General features: G+C 41.9%; 1 protein-coding gene across 4 annotated transcripts in view; it reads left to right on the top strand.

Moving 5' to 3' along the window:
• The window catches only part of LOC139760256 (solute carrier family 23 member 1-like), a 268117-nt gene that overhangs the window by 6448 nt on the left and 240092 nt on the right, over nucleotides 1–21577 (top strand). For 3 of the 4 annotated variants that reach the window (XM_071683190.1, XM_071683188.1, XM_071683189.1), the window contains one exon: nucleotides 18511–18747. The exons of the other annotated variant lie outside the window; for it this stretch is intronic. In XM_071683190.1, the coding sequence (XP_071539291.1) occupies nucleotides 18652–18747 (96 nt within the window). In that variant the 5' untranslated portion in view covers nucleotides 18511–18651. The remainder of the gene's footprint in view (nucleotides 1–18510; nucleotides 18748–21577) is intronic. 4 annotated transcript variants of the gene reach the window in all.

Here is a 21577-nt window from a genome sequence, read left to right as displayed (position 1 = left end):
CCCGCTGGTCCGGCTCAACGCACAGGGCCGTCAAGGTCGTTGATCACTTCATCCCCTCTTATGTTGGCAGCTTCAGTGGCTTTTTGTTGCCTGCTCAGTCCTCTGTGCATTATTTTACCCTCCAGTTACCTTGGTAAGTGTCCATACTTGTCTGTGTGGGCAGCAAACGCATTCCAGGTCCTGCAACGTATGTTAGCTTTATTGTTTACTCTCCATTCCAGTCCACACACACGCAAATATATGTATATAGATAGATAGATAGATAGATAGATAGATAGATAGATAGATAGATAGATAGATAGATATATGTTAAAGGTGAAATAGCACTTCAGTAGTTCATATTTTATTTAACATGCATTTTTTATCTAGATATGTGGCATATGTGCCACACGTATAAAAATTACGTATTAAATAAGATTATATGAACTACTGAAGTGCAATTTCACCATATATATATATATATATATATATATATATATATATATATATATATGAGTCCACGGGGAAAATGAAACACGATAAGTTCCCAAGTACACTTACGTGTAATAATCACATCATCAGAGAGAAATATAACAGTCAGTCGATATACATCAAAGAGACGAAGCTAGGACGCCATTTGGTAAACATATATACACACACACATATATCCTGTAATATCAGTAGCTTTGGTTATGAATAGTGATATCCCAAAGATTTCCTTGATTCAGCTAGTAATCATGTTTGAAAATTTTGATACAATGTACAGTCTAGAGAACCATCTGTGAGCAAAGGCTTAGTAGTAGTACTGTGAGAAATTGCGTAATGTTCCTGTTTTGATGAGAGCGTCTGATATCAGTGTAGTTATACAGGAGTAGTACGTACGGTGAGGAAAAATGGTGCTGGAAATTCAGTAACTTTTCAGGCGTGTTGTGTGTACAATGTTCTCTGTAATGTGTGTGATCATCTTGACATTGGTCGGACTTGGTAAGATTCTGAACATCAGGATGAACGACATAAAAACATCGCTATTTCCGGATAATCGAAAGCAGTATTGGTCCACCTAAATGAATGACTTAGGGTATCATAGTGACTGGGGGAGGGTTAAGCTTACCACATACGGTAATGTACAGAATCTTCTGTAGAGATATTGTGAATCAAAATGTTTCCCAGAACAAAGATTAACCTGAGTTTGTACCTTGTGAGAGGCGAGGTCATCCAGGGTTATCTGTGCCCGAATCGCTTCATTTATTTCTTAATTGATTTACCAAGCTCACTGGCGGCTGGTAAATTATATTCTTTTCCTGATGGATGTGACTATACGAAGGCGCTTGACATATTTTGCTCTTGCGGTTATACCTTCATATATACTTATTATTACTATTATTATCATTATACTTTGTCGCGGTCTCCCGCGTTAGCGAGGTAGCGCAAGGAAACAGACGAAAGAAGGGCCCAACCCACCCACATACACATGTATACACATACACGTCCACACACGCACATATACATACCTATACATTTCAATGTATACGTATATATATATATATATATATATATATATATATATATATATATATATATATATATATATATATATATATATATATATATATATATATATATATATATACATACACATATACATGTGTGGCCACCCCGCCACACATGAAATGACAACCCCCTCGCCCTGCACGCGCGCGAGGTAGCGCTGGGAAAATACAACAACGGCCATATTCGTTCTCACTCAGTCTCTAGCTGTCATGTGTAATGCACCGAAACCACAGCTCCCTATCCACATCCAGGTCCCACAGAACTTTTCATTGTTTCATGGGTTTTACATATTCTGCTTCAGTTCATTGACAGCACGTCTACCCTGGTATACCACATCGTTTCATTTCACTGTTCCTTGCATGCCTCTTACCCTCTAGTATGGTCAGGCCCCGATCGCTCAAAATCTTTTTCACTCCGTCCATCCATCTCCAATTTGGTCTCCCGCTTCTCCTTGTTCCTTCCACCTCTGACACATATATCCTCTTTGTCAATCTTTCGTCACTCATTCTCTCCATATGTCCAAACTATATCAACACACCCTCTTCTGCTCTGTCGTCCACTCTCTTTTTATTTACACACATCTCTCTTACCCTTTCATTACTTGATCAAACCACCTCACACCACATATTGTCCTCGAGCATTTAATTTCCAACACGTCCACCCTCCTCCGCACATCCATATTTATAGCCCATGCCTCGCAACCACATAATATTGTTAGAACCACTTCTTTCAAAGTATCCATTTTTTGCTCTCCGAGATAACGATATGTCCTTCCACACATTCTTCCTCGCTACCAAAACCTTCGCCCCCTCTCCCCCACCCTGTGATCCACTTCCGTTTCCATGGTTACATTCGCTGCTAAGTTAACTTCCAGATATTTAAAACATTTCACTTCCTCGAGTTTTTCTCCATTCAAACATACATCCCAATTTACTTGTCCCTCAATCCTAGTAAACCTAATGACCTTGCTCTTATTCACATTTACTCTGACATTTCTCCTTTCACAAACTTCTCCAAACTCAGTCTCCAATTTCTCACTCGAAACAGCCACCAGATCTGTGTCATCGGCGAACAACAACTGACTCGCTTCCCAAGCCCTCTCATCCTCAACAGACTGCATACTCACCTCTCTCTCCAAAACTAATGCATTTACCCCATCCATAAACAAATTAAATCACACATCCCTGCCGTAGACTGACCTTCACTGGGAACCAGTCACTCTCCACTCTTCCTACTCTTACACATGCCTTATATCTTTGGTAAAAACGTCACTGCTTCTAGCAGCTTACCTCGCACACCATATACTCATAAGACCTTTCACAAAGTATCTCTATGAACTCATATTCCCTCTCCAGACCCATAAGTACTACCAACAAATCCATCTGTTTTTCTAAGTATTTCTCACGCACATTCTTCAAAGCAAACACTTGATGCACACATCCTCTACCACTTCTGAAACCACACTGCTCTTCCCCCAGTCTGATACTCTGTACATGCCTTCACCCTCTCAATATAATCTCCCATATAACTTCCCTGGAATCCTCAACAAACTTATATCTCTGTAATTTGAACACACACCTTTATCCCCTTCGCCTTTGTACATTGACCTATGCATGCATTCCGCCAATCTTCAGGCACTTCATGATTCATACATACATTGAATATTCTTACAAACCAGTCAACAACACAGTCACCCCCTTTCTTGATTTGGTAGTAATGTAACAACACTCTATGATGTTCCAGTGTTATCTAGTAAATGTAAAGGGGCTTCAAAGTAACGTTCAATTTGGCACTTTGATTGTGGATTCCGCCACGCCACTCTAATGGCCTTTGGCGCCGCTTGAAGGGCTTTAAACCAGACACACTGGAATGGTAACTGTAAAAGACAGGGAGAAGGCCGCAGGGTGTATAAGCTCAGGCAGTCCAGTTTTTGTTTTTCCTTCTTTTTGCCATGAATGATACAACAAGGAGCGCTTCGCCAGTAGGACATAGGGCATGGAAAGGTGGGTCAGATTTGCCTGTGATTTATTGCAGAATTCTGAACAAGAAAGTGTTACCCTTGTTTTCATTAACGCTAGGGGGCCATGGGTGAATACTGTATATGGTTCTGTTTGGTACATGCATGATGCTGGAATAACAGCCGAGTAAGACTGAAAGGCAGGCAAGTCGTCATCCCTGTAGTTGCTGGATGACACCTCTTGGCTGCTCGGATGAGAGATGAACGCTATTAAGTATCTCTATAATGCTGACGTTCCATCATGCAGTATTGAGCGGAGGTGGGCGTGTTAGGAACTATGACGAAGGTTCGAGAAATATGTTGCTCAGTGCTATGTCATCCCGTAAACACTGTTCAGAAATTCTGTCTGCTCATCTTACCTCGCCGTTTTGCCGTGTGCATGTCTCCCCGTATTTCTGGCAAAAATGAGACATACATATATATATATATATATATATATATATATATATATATATATTTTTTTTTTTTTTTTTTTTTCTTTTTTTTTTTTTTTTGCTTTGTCGCTGTCTCCCGCGTTTGCGAGGTAGCGCAAGGAAACAGACGAAAGAAATGGCCCAACCCACCCCCATACACATGTATATACATACGTCCACACACGCAAATATACATACCTACACAGCTTTCCATGGTTTACCCCAGACGCTTCACATGCCCTGATTCAATCCACTGACAGCACGTCAACCCCGGTATACCACATCGATCCAATTCACTCTATTCCTTGCCCTTCTTTCACCCTCCTGCATGTTCAGGCCCCGATCACACAAAATCTTTTTCACTCCATCTTTCCACCTCCAATTTGGTCTCCCACTTCTCCTCGTTCCCTCCACCTCCGACACATATATCCTCTTGGTCAATCTTTCCTCACTCATTCTCTCCATGTGCCCAAACCATTTCAAAACACCCTCTTCTGCTCTCTCAACCACGCTCTTTTTATTTCCACACATCTCTCTTACCCTTACGTTACTTACTCGATCAAACCACCTCACACCACACATTGTCCTCAAACATCTCATTTCCAGCACATCCATCCTCCTGCGCACAACTCTATCCATAGCCCACGCCTCGCAACCATACAACATTGTTGGAACCACTATTCCTTCAAACATACCCATTTTTGCTTTCCGAGATAATGTTCTCGACTTCCACACATTCTTCAAGGCTCCCAGGATTTTCGCCCCCTCCCCCACCCTATGATCCACTTCCGCTTCCATGGTTCCATCCGCTGCCAGATCCACTCCCAGATATGTAAAACACTTTACTTCCTCCAGTTTTTCTCCATTCAAACTTACCTCCCAATTGACTTGACCCTCAACCCTACTGTACCTAATTACCTTGCTCTTATTCACATTTACTCTTAACTTTCTTCTTTCACACACTTTACCAAACTCAGTCACCAGCTTCTGCAGTTTCTCACATGAATCAGCCACCAGCGCTGTATCATCAGCGAACAACTGACTCACTTCCCAAGCTCTCTCATCCCCAACAGACTTCATACTTGCCCCTCTTTCCAAAACTCTTGCATTCACCTCCCTAACAACCCCATCCATAAACAAATTAAACAACCATGGAGACATCACACACCCCTGCCGCAAACCTACATTCACTAAGAACCAATCACTTTCCTCTCTTCCTACACGTACACGTGCCTTACATCCTCGATAAAAACTTTTCACTGCTTCTAACAACTTGCCTCCCACGCCATATATTCTTAATACTTTCCACAGAGCATCTCTATCAACTCTATCATATGCCTTCTCCAGATCCATAAATGCTACATACAAATCCATTTGCTTTTCTAAGTATTTCTCACATACATTCTTCAAAGCAAACACCTGATCCACACATCCTCTACCACTTCTGAAACCACGCTGCTCTTCCCCAATCTGATGCTCTGTACATGCCTTCACCCTCTCAATCAATACCCTCCCATATAATTTACCAGGAATACTCAACAAACTTATACCTCTGTAATTTGAGCACTCACTCTTATCCCCTTTGCCTTTGTACAATAGCACTATGCACGCATTCCGCCAATCCTCAGGCACCTCACCATGAGTCATACATACATTAAATAACCTTACCAACCAGTCAGTAATACAGTCACCCCCGTTTTTAATAAATTCCACTGCAATACCATCCAAACCTGCTGCCTTGCCGGCTTTCATCTTCCGCAAAGCTTTTACTACCTCTTCTCTGTTTACCAAATCATTTTCCCTAACCCTCTCACTTTGCACACCACCTCGACCAAAACACCCTATATCTGCCACTCTATCATCAAACACATTCAACAAACCTTCAAAATACTCACTCCATCTCCTTCTCACATCACCACTACTTGTTATCACCTCCCCATTTGCGCCCTTCACTGAAGTTCCCATTTGCTCCCTTGTCTTACGCACTTTATTTACCTCCTTCCAGAACGTCTTTTTATTCTCCCTAAAATATATATATATATATATATATATATATATATATATATATATATATATATATATATATATATATATATATATATTATCCCTGGGGATAGGGGAGAAAGAATACTTCCCACGTACTCCCTGCGTGTCGTAGAAGGCGACTAAAAGGGGAGGGAGCGGGGGGCTGGAAATCCTCCCCTCTCATTTTTTTTTTTAATTTTCCAAAAGAAGGAACAGAGAAGGGGGCCAGGTGAGGATATTCCCTCAAAGGCCCAGTTCTCTGTTCTTAACGCTACCTCGCTAACGCGGGAAATAGGCGAATAGTTTGAAAGAAAGAATATATATTGGAAAGGATCACAATTTTGCGCGTGATCAAGAGATTCCTATGAGTCCCCGTGGACTCATAGGAATATATATATATATATATATATATATATATATATATATATATATATATATATATATATATATATAAAACAAAGCCACAGAGAAGGCTTTGTATGTGTAGCGAAAGCAACAAGTTGATTGTTTTGTAAGCGAACGGGGCACAGCAAGTCAATCAGGGAGAACAATTCTAAGGCAGGCCGCAAGGTGACCACCGTGTGTTTGCATCTCAATCCACGCTGGGTCGCTTGTTGCCGTATGAGCAAGACCTTGGTAAATAAAGTTCTTCCATTACACAGACGAAAGAATGGCCCAACCCACCCACGTACACATGTGTATGCATACACGTCCACACACGTACATATACATACCAATACATTTAAACGTATATATATAGCAGAAGAGGGTGTTTTGGGGTGGTTCGGGCACATGGAGAGAATGAGTGAGGAAAGATTGACCAAGAGAATATATGTGTCGGAGGTGGAGGGAACGAGGAGAAGAGGGAGACCAAATTGGAGGTGGAAAGATGGAGTGAAAAAGATTTTGTGTGATCGGGGCCTGAACATGCAGGAGGGTGAAAGGAGGGCAAGGAATAGAGTGAATTGGAGCGATGTGGTATACCGGGGTTGACGTGCTGTCAGTGGATTGAATCAAGGCATGTGAAGCGTCTGGGGTAAACCATGGAAAGCTGTGTAGGTATGTATATTTGCGTGTGTGGACGTATGTATATACATGTGTATGGGGGTGGGTTGGGCCATTTCTTTCGTCTGTTTCCTTGCGCTACCTCGCAAACGCGGGAGACAGCGACAAAGCAAAAAAAAAAAGAAAAATATATATATATATATATATATATATATATATATATATATATATATATATATATATATATATATATATACATACTTGCTGCCTTTATTCATTCCCGTCGCCATCCCGCCACACATGAGCACGAGGTAGGGCTAGGAAAAGACAACAAGGGCCACATTCGTTGACACTCAGTCTCGAGCTATCATGTATAATGCACCGAAACCACAGCTCCCTTTCCGCATCCAGGCCCCACAAAAGTTTCCATGAAATACTCAAGACGCTTCACATTCCCTGATTCAATCCATTGACAGCACGTCGACCCCGGTATACCACATCGTTCCAATTCACTCTATTCCTTGCACGCCTTTCACCCTCCTGCATGTTCAGCCCCCGATCGCGCAAAATCTTTCACTTTATCCTTCCACCTCCAATTTGGTCTCCCACTTCTCGTTCTCTCCACCTCTGACACATATATCCTCTTTGTCAATCTTTCCTCACTCATTCTCTCCATGTGACCAAACCATTTCAATACACCATCTTCTGCTCTCTCAACCTTTTTTCTTTTCATTACCACACATCTCATACTCTTTCATTTCTTAATCAAACCACCTCACACCACATAATATCCTCAAACATCTCATTTCCAACACATCCACCCTCCTCCGCACAACAAAATCTAATGCCCACGCCTCGCAACTATATTACATTGTTGGAACCACTATTCCTTCAAATATACCCATTTTTGCTTTCCGAGATAATGTTCTCGCTTTCCACACATTCTTCAACGAGCCCAGAACCTTCGCCCCCTCCCCCATCCTGTGACTCACTTCCGCTTCCATGGTTCCATCCGCTGCCAAATCCACTCCCAGATATCTAAAACACTTCACTTCCACTCAAACTTACCTCCCAGTTGACTTGTCTCTCAACTCTGCTGTACCTAATAACATTGCTCTTATTCACATTTACTCTTAGCTTTCTTCTTTCACACACTTTACCAAACTCAGTCACCAGCTTCTGCAGTTTCTCACCCGAATCAGCCACCAACGCTGTATCATCAGGGAACAACAACTGACTTACTTCTCAAGCCCTCTCATCCACAACAGACTGCATACTTGCCCCTCTCTCCAAAACTCTTGCATTCACCTCCCTAACAATCCCATCCATAAACAAATTAAACAACCATGAGACATCACGCACCCCTGCCGCAAACCGACATTCACTGGGAACAAATCACTTTCCTCTCTTTTTACACGTACACATGCCTTACATCCTTGATAAAATCTTTTCACTGCCTATAGCAACTTGCTTCCCACACCATATACTCTTAATACCCTCAACAGAGCATCTCTATCAACTCTATCATATGCCTTCTCCAGATCCATAAATGCTACATACAAATCCATTTGTTTTTCGAAGTATTTCTATCATATGCCTTCTCCAGATCCATAAATGCTACATACAAATCCATTTGTTTTTCTAAGTATTTCTCTCATACATTCTTCAAAGCAAACACCTGATCCACACATCCTCTACCACTTCTGAAACCACACTGCTCTTCTCCGATCTGACGCTTTGTACATGCTTTCACCCTCTCAGTATAATCTCCCATATAATTTACCAGGAATATTCAACCAACCTATGCCTCTGTAGTTTGAACACTCAACTTTATATACCCGTTGCCTTTGTACAATGTCACTATGCAAGCATTCCGCCAATCCTCACCATGAGCCATACATACATTGAATCTCCTCACCAACCAGTCAAAACAATAGCAGTCACCCCCCTTTTTTGATAAATCCCACTGCAATACCATATATGATATATGCAGATCCTTCACTTCATCGTGAAGAGATATACGCACAATCACCACTGGAAAGAGAAACTGAAAATGGTGAGTACTTTCGTTTGATACATCCTCAAACAGAGGATGTATCAAACGAAAGTACTCACCGTTTTTATTTTCTCTTACCAGTGGTGATTGTTATTTAATATACTTTCTCGCTGTACACACACACACACACACACACACACACACACACACACATATATACTATATATATATATATATATATATATATATATATATATGAGTGTGTGTTTGTGTGTGTGTGATATCTGTACCCCGAGAATTGATGGCTGGACCATCAGTAGCCTGATAACTCAATGATAGCTCAATTGTCTGACTTTAGGCTCATTGCCTGCCAAAAGGAAGGTCTGGGGTCGGCTCCCGGGATGTATAGTATATATAATGTATAATATATCCCTGGGGCTAGGGGAGAAAGAATACTTCCCTCGCATTTCCCGCGTGTCGTAGGTGGCGACTAAAGGGAACGGGAGCGGGGGGCTAGAAACCCTCCCCTCCCTGTATTTTAACATTCTAAAAGGGGAAACAGGAGTCATGCGGGGAGTGCTCACCCTCGAAGGCTCAGATTGGGGTGTCTAAATGTGTGTGATGTAACCAAGATGAGAAAAAAGGAGAGATAGGTAATAGGTTTGAGGAAACGAAGCTCAAGGATGAAAGGGATGAGTGGTTTGGGAATGTCTTGGGAGTAAAGACACAGGGGTTGGTGAGAGGACAAGAGAAAAGGAAGGAGTAGCACTACTCCCACAGCAGGAGTTGGGAGAGTATGTGATAGAATGTAAGAAAGTAACCTCTAGATTGATATGGGTAAAACTGAAAGTGGATGGAGAGAGATGGGTGATTTTTGGTGCCTATGCATCTGGTCATGAGAAGAAAGATCATGAGAGGCAAGTGTTTTGGGAGCAGCTGAATGAGTGTGTTAGCAACTTTGATGCACGAGACCGGATTATAGTGATGGGTGATTTGAATGCAAAGGTGAGTAATGTGGCAGTTGAGGGTATAATTAGTGTACATGGGGTGTTCAGTGTTGTAAATGGAAATGGTGAAGAGCTTGTAGATTTGTGTTCTGAAAAAGGACTGGTGATTGGGAATACCTGGTTTAAAAAGGGAAATATACATAAATATACGTATGTGAAAAGGAGAGATGGCCAAAGAGCGTTATTGGATTACGTGTTAATTGATAGGCACGTGAAAGAGAGACTTTTGGATGTTAATGTGCTGAAAGGTGGTAACTGGAGTGATGTCTGATCATTATCTTGTGGAGGCGAAGATGAAGATATGTAGAGGTTTTCAGAGAAGAAGAGAGAATGTTGGGGTGAAGAGAGTGGTGAGAGTAAGTGAGCTTGAAAAGGAGACTTGTGCAAGGAAGTGCCAGGAGAGGTTGAACGCAGAATGGAAAAAGGTGAAAGTAAATGACGTAAGGGGAGTTGGGGAGGAATGGGATGTATTTAGGGAAGCAGTGATGGCTTGTGCAAAAGATGCTTGTGGCATAGAGAAAGGTGGGAGGTGGGAAGATTAGAAAGGGTAGTGAGTGGTGGGATGAGGGAGTAAGATTTTTAGTGAAAGAGAAGAGAGAGGCATTTGGACGATTTTTGCAGGGAAATAGTGAAGATGACTGGGAGATGTATAAAAGAAAGAGGCAGGAGGTCAAGAGAAAGGTGCAAGAGGTGAAAAAGAGGGCAAATGAAAGTTGGGGTGAGAGAGTATCATTAGAATTTAGGAAGAATAAAAAGATGTTTTGGAAGGAGGTAAATAAAGTGCGTAAGACAAGAGAGCAAGTGGGAATATTGGTGAGGGGGCAAATGGAGAGGTAATAACAGGTAGTGGTGAAGTGAGAGGGAGATGGAGTGAGTATTTTGAAGGATTGTTTGATGATAGAGTAGCAGATATTGGGTGTTTTGGTCGAGGTGGTATGCGAAGTGAGAGGGTCAGGGAGAATGATTTGTTAAACAGAGAAGAGGTAGTGAAAGCTTTGTGAAAGATGAAAGCCAGCAGGGTGGCGGGTTTCGATGGTATTGCTGTGGAATTTATTAAAAAAGGGGTGACTGTATTGCTGACTGGTTGGTGAGGATATTCAGTGTATGTATGACTCATGGTGAAGTATCTGAGGATTGGCGGAATGCATGCATAGTGCCATTGTACAAAGGCAAAGGGGATAACGGTGAGTGTTCAAATTACAGAGGTATAAGTTTGTTGAGTATTCCTGCGAGATTATATAGGAGGGTATTAATTGAGCGGGTGAAGGCATGTACAGAGCATCAGATTGGGGAAGAGCAGTGTGGTTTCAGAAGTGGTAGATGATGTGTGGATCAGGCTTTTGCTTTGAAGAATGTCTAGAGAAAGCATATGACAGAGTTGATAGAGATGCTTTATGGAAAGTATTAAGAGTATATGGTGGGAGGTAAGGTGCTAGAAGCAGTGAAAAGCTTTTATCGAGGATATGAGGCATGTGTATGAGTAGGAAGAGAGGAAAGTGATTGGTTCTCAGTGAATGTCGGTTTGCGACAAGGATGAGTGATGTCTCCATGGATGCTTGATTTGTTTATGGATGGGGTTGTTAGGGAGGTGAATGCAAGAGTTTTGGAGAGAGGGGCACGTATGCAGTCTGTTTTAGATAAGAGGGCTTGGGAAGCGAGTCAGTTGTTCGCTGATGATACAGCGCTCGTGGCTGATTTGGGTGAGAAACTGCAGAAGCTGGGGACTGGGTTTGGTAAAGAGTGTGAAAGAAGAAAGCTGAGAGTAAATGTGAATAAGAGCAAGGTTATTAGGTTTAGTACGGTTAAAGAACAAGTAGATTGGGAAGTGATTTTGAATGGAGGAAGTGAAGTGTTTTAGATATCTGGGAGTAGATTTGGCAACTGAGGGAACTATGAAAGCGGAAGTGAGTCACAGGTTAGGGATGGGGCGAAGGTTCTGGGAGCGTTGAAGAGTATGTGGAAGGCGAGAACGTTATCTGGGAGAGCAAAAATGGGTATGTTTGAAGGAATAGTGGTTCCAATAATGTTATATGGTTGTGAGGCATGGGCTGTGCGGAGGAGGGTGGATGTGTTAGAAATGAGAGGTTTGAGGACAATATGTAGTGTGAGGTGGTTTGATCGAGTAAGTAGTAATAGGGTAAGAGAGATGTGTGGTAATAAAAAGAGTGTGGTTGAGAGAGAGCAGAAGAGGGTGTATTGAAATGGTTTGGTCACATGGAAAGAATGAGTGAGGATAGATTGACATAGTGGATATATGTGTCAGAGGTGGAGGGAACGAGAAGTGGGAGACCAAATTGGAGGTGGAAGGATGGAATGAAAAAGATTTTGAGCGATCGGGGCCTGAACATACAGGAGGGTGAAAGGTGCGCAAGGAATAGAGTGAATTGGTATGATGTGGTATACTGGGGTCGACGTGCTGTCATTGGATTGTACCAGGGCATGTGAAGCGTCTGGGGTAAACCATAGAAAGTTTTGTGGGGCCTGGATGTGGAAAGGGAGCTGTGGTTTCGGTGCATTACACATAATAGCTAGAGACTGTGAACGAATGTGGCCTTTTGTCCTTTCCTAGCGCTACCTCCCGGGGGAAGGGGGATGCTATTTCATGTGTGGCGGGGTGGCGACGGGAATGAATAAAGGCAGCAAATATGAATTATGTGCATGTGTGTATATGTATATGTTCGTGTATGCATATATATGTATACGTTAAAATGTATAGGTCTGTATATGTGCGTGTGTGGACGTGTATGTATATACATGTGTATGTGGGTGGGTCGGGCCATTATTCGTCTGTTTGCTTGCGCTACCTCGCTAACGTGGGAGACAGCGACAAAGTATAATGAATATATATATATATATATATATATATATATATATATATATATATATATATATATATATATATATTATATATACACACACACGGATATAATGTGTTTGTGATCACTATTTGTTGTTTTGGTGAGAGAGTTTTTCCTCTCATGTTGTCACATCTTTTAGAAATGTCCTGGAATAAGTGTACCTTGTATTTATTTCCTTATGTGTATGCACACACACACACACACACACACACACACACACACCACACCAACAGGTATAAGTGTGTGTATTGAGGCAGCCTGGCAACATCCTGACACCACAAACGCCACAACACTCGTACAGCATTACATCACACGATTGGAAAGAACATGGGCTAACTGAAACAATAGTGTTTGCGTCTCAGCGGAGGATTTACATCACTCTTTTGATCCTAGGCTTACTGGAATCTTGTATACACCCTCTTGTCACTATAAATGGACGCTTGTGCCAACTAAACAATATAACAGCTTTTTAGGGATCGCACGAGACAAACACAAGGCCGACCCTAAGCCTCTCGGGAGCCCTGAGCCGAGTCTGTTTTGATGTCCCCCTACCCCATACCCTTCAAACACCTCCTTCCCAAATTGCGAACTCTCTCGGAATCTTGGGGAGGAGGTGCACACACACACACACACACACACACACACACACACACACACACACACACGCACACACACACACACACACACACACACATTTACTTCCTGCATCAATAGCATCATACAACACAAACTGAACGCCTATTAGGACACTGTCTGGCACCAGATTTTTGGCAAATAAAAGGAAAAGGTCCATAAATGAATTTGAAAAGGAAAAAAAATCATCTGCTTCACTCTAAACTATGCCCCATCTGCCTGGTCTTACACACTCTCAAAGGCAAGTAAATCAAAGCTTCAAACCACACACAATATGTTCACCCAGAACAAACAGTGGCTGTTTAACATTTGTCCTTTTCTTAGTAGTTATTTATTTTCCTCCCCCTCACTTTTGCTTCACCTACTGCCACTTTCTCTTGTACATCTCCCCATTACTTGCACTCTTCCCAAGCAAATAATGCTCATACGCCTCTTTTCTGTGTCTCTGGCAGCTTAACTTTCTCATTCCACCACTCACTACCCTTCCTTACCGGTCCACCTCCTACCTTTCGCCTACACACATAAGCAGTGCTTCCCTAAATACCTTCCATTCTTCCCTTCCTTCCTTTTTTTTTTCATTTACTCTCACCTTTTTCCATTTTGCTCTCAAGCCTCTCTCCTGCCATCACGCCACAGTCTTCTTTACCAGCCACACTGACTTTCACCAATCTTTTCCCATGTATTGTTTTGAGTCCCCCTTTCTGTGAAACCCGTGCAAACTTTCGCCCTCACCAACACCAAGTAATGAGCAGACATCCCACAACCTTCGTTTGATCAAGACGAGGATGGCCTTTCAACTGGTTTTGTCAAGGATTATAACGTTCTGTTGTAGAGGTTCAGAAATAGTTAAATATTTCCCTGATTCCTTAATTTATGTTCAGTGTTTCATATGCATATGGAACACGTGGTTATCAGCATATATATGTATTGGATGGTATTGCAGTGGAATTTATTAAAAAAGGGGGTGACTGTATTGTTGACTGGTTGGTAAGGTTATTTAATGTATGTATGACTCATGGTGCGGTGCCTGAGGATTGGCGGAATGCGTGCATAGTGCCATTGTACAAAGGCAAAGGGGATAAGAGTGAGTGCTCAAATTACAGAGGTATAAGTTTGCTGAGTATTCCTGGTAAATTATGTGGGAGGATATTGATTGAGAGGGTGAAGGCATGTACAGAGCATCAGATTGGGGAAGAGCAGTGTGGTTTCAGAAGTGGTAGAGGATGTGTGGATCAGGTGTTTGCTTTGAAGAATGTATGTGAGAAATACTTAGAAAAGCAAATGGATTTGTATGTAGCATTTATGGATCTGGAGAAGGCATATGATAGAGTTGATAGAGATGCTCTGTGGAAGGTATTAAGAATATATGGTGTGGGAGGCAAGTTGTTAGAAGCAGTGAAAAGTTTTTATCGAGGATGTAATGCATGTGTACGTGTAGGAAGAGAGGAAAGTGATTGGTTCTCAGTGAATGTAGGTTTGCGGCAGGGGTGTGTGATGTCTCCATGGTTGTTTAATTTGTTTATGGATGGGGTGGTTAGGGAGGTGAATGCAAGAGTTTTGGAAAGAGGGGCAAGTATGAAGTCTGTTGGGGATGAGAGAGCTTGGGAAGTGAGTCAGTTGTTGTTCGCTGATGATACAGCGCTGGTGGCTGATTCATGTGAGAAACTGCAGAAGCTGGTGACTGAGTTTGGTAAAGTGTGTGAAAGAAGAAAGTTAAGAGTAAATGTGAATAAGAGCAAGGTTATTAGGTACAGTAGGGTTGAGGGTCAAGTCAATTGGGAGGTGAGTTTGAATGGAGAAAAACTGGAGGAAGTGAAGTGTTTTAGATATCTGGGAGTGGATCTGGCAGCGGATGGAACCATGGAAGCGGAAGTGGATCATAGGGTGGGGGAGGGGGCGAAAATTCTGGGGGCCTTGAAGAATGTGTGGAAGTCGAGAACATTATCTCGGAAAGCAAAAATGGGTATGTTTGAAGGAATAGTGGTTCCAACAATGTTGTATGGTTGCGAGGCGTGGGCTATGGATAGAGTTGTGCGCAGGAGGATGGATGTGCTGGAAATGAGATGTTTGAGGACAATGTGTGGTGTGAGGTGGTTTGATCGAGTAAGTAACGTAAGGGTAAGAGAGATGTGTGGAAATAAAAAGAGCGTGGTTGAGAGAACAGAAGAGGGTGTTTTGAAATGGTGTGGGCACATGGAGAGAATGAGTGAGGAAAGATTGACCAAGAGAATATATGTGTCGGAGGTGGAGGGAACGAGGAGAAGAGGGAGACCAAATTGGAGGTGGAAAGATGGAGTGAAAAAGATTTTGTGTGATCGGGGCCTGAACATGCAGGAGGGTGAAAGGAGGGCAAGGAATAGAGTGAATTGGAGCGATGTGGTATACCGGGGTTGACGTGCTGTCAGTGGATTGAATCAAGGCATGTGAAGCGTCTGGGGTAAACCATGGAAAGCTGTGTAGGTATGTGTATTTGCGTGTGTGGACGTATGTATATACATGTGTATGGGGGTGGGTTGGGCCATTTCTTTCGTCTGTTTCCTTGCGCTACCTCGCAAACGCGGGAGACAGCGACAAAGCAAAAAAAAAAAAAAAAAAAAATATATATATATATATATATATATATATATATATATATATAGTGTGTGTGTGTGTGTGTGTGTGTGTGTGTGATGTAATCACGAAACAGACGCGTGACAATCAAAGATGAACTTGTAAACCACGTAGGAAAAATCAAAGCAGGAAAATTTACGTAAACGCTTTCGTGCATTTCAGCACCTTCAGAAGGAAGTTGTAGAGTCACAGGAGGAGGAATTTTTATAGACACCAATAAATGTTAACAAAGTCACATGTTGGACCTTACCTGATCGATCAGGTCAGGTCACATCGGGTGCGCCAAGTCATCATTCCTCTTGCATAGGTCACTATGAAACATATGTAAAGTAACATTTTTCTAAATTTAATAAACCTCTGCTAATATTCACGTTTCTCTCATCATTCAGCTGTATAAGAGCAGATTCAAACAAATTTCTATTTATAATCCTTTTACACTTTACGAGCGAGGAAGCCTTTTTCCACACAGTATGATGTGAATGTTCATTCATGTGAATGTATAGAGCACTAGATGGTTGGTTGACCAGTGCGTGTGTGTGTGTGTGTATATATATGTATATATATATATATATATATATATATATATATATATATATATATATATATATATATATATATATATATATATATATATTGTTAGATAGATAGATAGATAGGTAGATAGATAGACAGATAGGTAGATAGATAGATAGATAGGTGAAGCGGCAAATGGGGAGTTAGTAACAAGTAGTGATGAAGTGAGAAGATGGAGTGAATATTTTGAAGGTCTGTTGAATATGTTTAATGATAGTGTGGCAGATATAGGGTGTTTTGGTCGCGGTGGTGTGCAAAGTGAGAGGGTTGGGTAGAATGGTATGGTGAGCAGAGAAGAGGTAGTGAAAGCTCTGCGGAAGATGAAAGCCGGCAAGGCTGCGGGTTTGGATGGTATTGCAGTGGAATTTATATAAAAAAGGGGTGACTGTGTTGTTGATTGGTTGGTGAGGATATTCAGTGTATGGATGGATCATGGTGAAGTGCCTGAGGATTGGCGGAGTGCATGCATAGTAGTAGTGCCATTTTACAAAGGTGAAGAGGATAAAGGTGAGTGTTCAAATTACATAGGCATACATTTGTTGAGTATTCATGGTAAATTATATGGGGGGGGGGGGGTATTGATTGAGAGGTTAAGGCATGTACAGAGCATCAGATTGGGTAGAGCATGTGTGGTTTCAGAAGTGGTAGAGCATGTGTGGATCAAGTGTTTGCTCTGAAGAATGTATGTGAAAAATACTTAGAAAAAGAGATGGATTTGTATTTAGCATTTATGGATCTGGAGAAGGCATATGATAGGTTGATAGAGATGTTTTGTGGAAGGTTTTAAGAGTACATGTTGTAGGAGGTAAGTTGCTAGAAGCAGTGAAAAGTTTTTACCAAGGATGTAATGCATGTGTGCGAGTAGGAAAAGAGGAAAGTGATTGGTTCCCAGTGAAAGTCGGTTTGCGGCAGAGGTGCAAGATATCTCCATGGTTGTTTAATTTGTCTATGGATGGGGTTGTTAGGGAGGTGAATGCAAGAGTTTTGGAGAGAGGGGCAAGTCTGCAGTCAGTTGTGGATTAGAGGGCTTGGGAAGTGAGTCATTTGTTGTTCGCTGATGATACAGCGCTGGTGGCTGATTCGGGTGAGAAACTACAGAAGTTGGTGACTTAGTTTGGTAAAGTGTATGGAAGAAGTAAGTTGAGAGTAAACGTGAATAAGAGCAAGGCTGTTAGGTTCAGTAGGGTTGAGGGTCAAATTAATTAGGGGGGTAAATTTGAATGGAGAAAAACTGGAGGAAGTGAAGTGTTTCAGATATCTGGGAGTGGACTTAGCAGCGGATGGAACAACGAAAGCGGAAGTAAATCACAGGGTGGGGGTGGGAGCGACGGTTCTGGGAACGTTGAAGAATGTGTGGAAGGCGTGACCAAACCATTTCAACACATCCTCTTCTGCTCTCTCAACCACACTCTTTTTATTTCCACACATCTCTCGTACCCTTTCATTACTACTCGATCAAACCACCTCACACCACATATTGTCCTCAAACATTTCATTTTCAACACATCCACCCACCTCCGTGCAACCCTATCTATAGCCCATGCCTTGCAACCATTTACTATTGTTGGAACCACTGATCCTTCAAACATACCCACCCATTTTTGCTCTCGAGATAACGTTCTCTCCTTCCACATTCTTCGTCGCTCCCAGAACCTTCTATCCCTCCCCCACCCTGTGACTCACTTCCGCTTCCATGGTTCCATTTGCTCCTAAGTTTGCTCCCAGATATCTAAAACACTTTATTTCCTCCAGTCTCTCTCCATTCAAACTTACATCCCAATTGACTCGTCCCTCAACCCTAGTGAACCTAATATCCTTGCTCTTATTCACTTCTCATTTCCAGAGGATGCTGAATAACAAACAACTCAACCAAAGATAGCTTATTAGAAGAACCGGACAGTTACCAAGCCTGTGAGTCTCCCCGGTACCAGTTGACTGAACCTATTGACGAGAAGAAGCGAGAAACGGGTTTCGGCAGCGCGCTATGGACAAGGAGACTAATTCCGAAACCAGCACGGTCAGAAGGCACCCACTGACCGTCATGATGGACAATCCTGCTTTCCAAGCTGACGTGAATGAGGTAAGTTTATTTGTATAGCCTGAAGATTCACTCCATCATAGATTTATTTCCTAAGGTAGACTAGGTTAGGGAAGGTTAGCTTAGGTTGAATTGAGCTTTGTTTGCTTAGTTAGGTGACAAGCCCATCCTAGCATTAGCATAGCAAATAGAAACTCTTGGAGAGGGTTAATATCTGTTATTTTCTTGCTAGATGTAAACCTCTTGGTCGCTCATTGGTAATAATACAGCCTGTGACGTCACACACCTATTATGAATACCATGAACGCGCATTTGCTCTGTAAATTGTGTGACTCAAGTTTGGTTATTGCGTCTACGAAAGGACGAACAGCTAATGGAAAAGGTTCAGAAGAGAGCAAAGAAAAATTGGTATCAGTATTAAGAGAGCCGAGTTAAGTTATTTATTCCGTCTTTTCGTTATGTAATTTTTTTTTTCAATATTTGGTTTTATTCCTGTTTGCCACACCTGTAGCCCCTTCTTCTTCATGGGTATTTTCATGATATCATAAGCTTAGATTCATAATAGATATAGCCAAGGACAGATACGAGAACGTGATGTTTTATTCCGTGGAGAATTGTCGTAGATATTAACGTAGGTATTCATGGTTTTGCCAGTGTTGAGAGAGAGAGAGAGAGAGAGAGAGAGAGAGAGAGAGAGAGAGAGAGAGAGAGAGAGAGAGAGAGAGAGAGAGAGAGAGAGAGAGAGAGAGAGAGAGAGAGAGAGAGAGATTTTGGTAGGGTCAGTGCTCGGGTAAGTTTACCATTGCATCATAAGTATCGTCAGTTGTGTGCGTTCGTTCGTAATTTGTTCCAACTCATCGTCATAAAGAATTTCTTTACTTTCACTTTTCACAGTTTTCTTACTTAAGTCTCTTGTTATGGTCTCGGATCGTTCTTTGTTTGCATCTCTCCAAGAACTGTTGACTGTGAACATTGGTAAGCCGGTTTATATACTCAAAAGGTTCTGATCAAGTCACTACTTACTCTTTTCTTTCCTATTATCGCGAAATTTATGGCCTTTAACTTCTGCCTGTGACTTGGCTCTCTAGTATTAGGTATTGTTGACCTCCTCTTAGATTGTTTGTTTCCTTCAGTGGTGACCAAATTTGAGAAGCATATATTCTCATTTACTTCCCGCACGTTCTGTGGACAGCTTTTTAAACATTTTGTCTAAGTACTTACCCATTCTTAGTTCCCTTCCACGAAGATCTTTTTCTGTTCATCATATTTACAAATCTCATTTGCGACACACTGTCAAATGGCTTCTGATATTCGAGGAAGACAATCCACTCAACTATCAATATTGTCGAAAACAGAGTTCACTCCATAGTTCACTCCTTCATAGTGTAACAGATTATGCATGACCTTTCTCCATACCTATGTTGTTGTTTCTTTCATATAAAGCTTTGCCGTCGCTAGTGATCACCCATTTTTACATTATCTTTTATAGTCTGACACACTGTGCCATAGTTCAGCATATTTTCAGTGTTTCCTTATAGTCACGACGCGCCACCTTGGCACTCGACTTTTCAAACGGTATTTTGAACAATACCTGAAGCATAGGACGGAGACGCCTCGTATGGACCATGTTCCTTACATGGGTCAGGATTGCCTCGTTTCAGTCTTATGTTCTTCACGCCTTTCTGTTCCTTTATCCCAGGCCAACTCATTGGTTTGGGTGTTATAAAGTTCTCCAGTGTGCAGCAACTTCTGAACTGTATTCTGCTCCTCGCTTATTTTTTTTTTTTTTTTTTTTTTTGTCATTGCCCTCAAGAGCTCGTGCCTTCAAGAGCTCGTGCCTTAGAATCAGTCATATTAACTGCTCGGAGATCGACAGTCTACTCCAGATGACCTTTGGAGTCTCTTCTATTGATACTCTCTCCATTACGTATCGTTCTCATGAGCCAGTATTTAGTTAGGTGTAATGTTCCTTGTTAAGAGAGTCACTCATCTGTTATCTTTTCCCCTCCATGTTTTTTTCTATTTATACCAGACAGATTGGTAGCGTTAAATCTTATCTTTTATCAGGTGACTTCACCATTACCTCCCGGCTATATCTGAGTTGCTTAACCCCGTGGCATTCCCTGATGTAGTTTTTGCCGTTGCTGACTGAATCACGCAAGTGGAATGGCCAACCTCACTGTTCATCCAATGATAACTAGATATCAGGTGTGGGCTGGGACATATGTGTGTGTGTGTGTGTGTGTGTGTGTGTGTGTGTGTGTGTGTGTGTGTGTGTAATTGCTTTTTCTGTAGCTTTAGTTACTACTTTACTGTATGTTTCTGATTCTTTGTCCACAGGTACCCGTTACGCATCTTCCGTATCTACGATAGGTCCTTCCTCGGACCCCGTTTTCTTCCCTCCCATCGTCTGTGAACTGAGTGCAGTGGCCTGTTCATTTGATTAATCTGTCACTCCCCCATCCAGAATAGCTTCACCTTCCACACCCACACACACACACACACACACACACACACACTTGCACGTTGGTTTCGATCGGTTTCTTTCGATTGTCTTTATCTTTTTTTTTCCTATTTTTCAACAGTATTCTTTATTTTACCTAAATTCCACAACCAAACTTGTTGATGCTCTTTGTCGTTACCTTTGGATCTTCTTTTCAGCTTCCTCGTTTTTTTTTCTCCGGGTGTTTGATGTCTTTTCCGTTATTTACTATTAGCCATAAATTTCATCATAGGTTTTCCAGGGTAAGGAGGGAGGAGAGAGTGAAGATACAGGTGGCACGGAATAATGAGACATTTTAGAAGTGTTAGGAGACACAGGAGATGCCAGAGAAAACCGAAGACCAGCGATGCTTTGAGAGAAGTAAACGTT

This window comes from Panulirus ornatus, chromosome 36 (genome assembly GCF_036320965.1).
Source record: "Panulirus ornatus isolate Po-2019 chromosome 36, ASM3632096v1, whole genome shotgun sequence".
Classification (NCBI taxonomy): Eukaryota; Metazoa; Arthropoda; class Malacostraca; order Decapoda; family Palinuridae; genus Panulirus; species Panulirus ornatus.
Note: the sequence above shows the minus strand (reverse complement) of the source record. Positions and strands in the feature narration are given on the sequence as shown.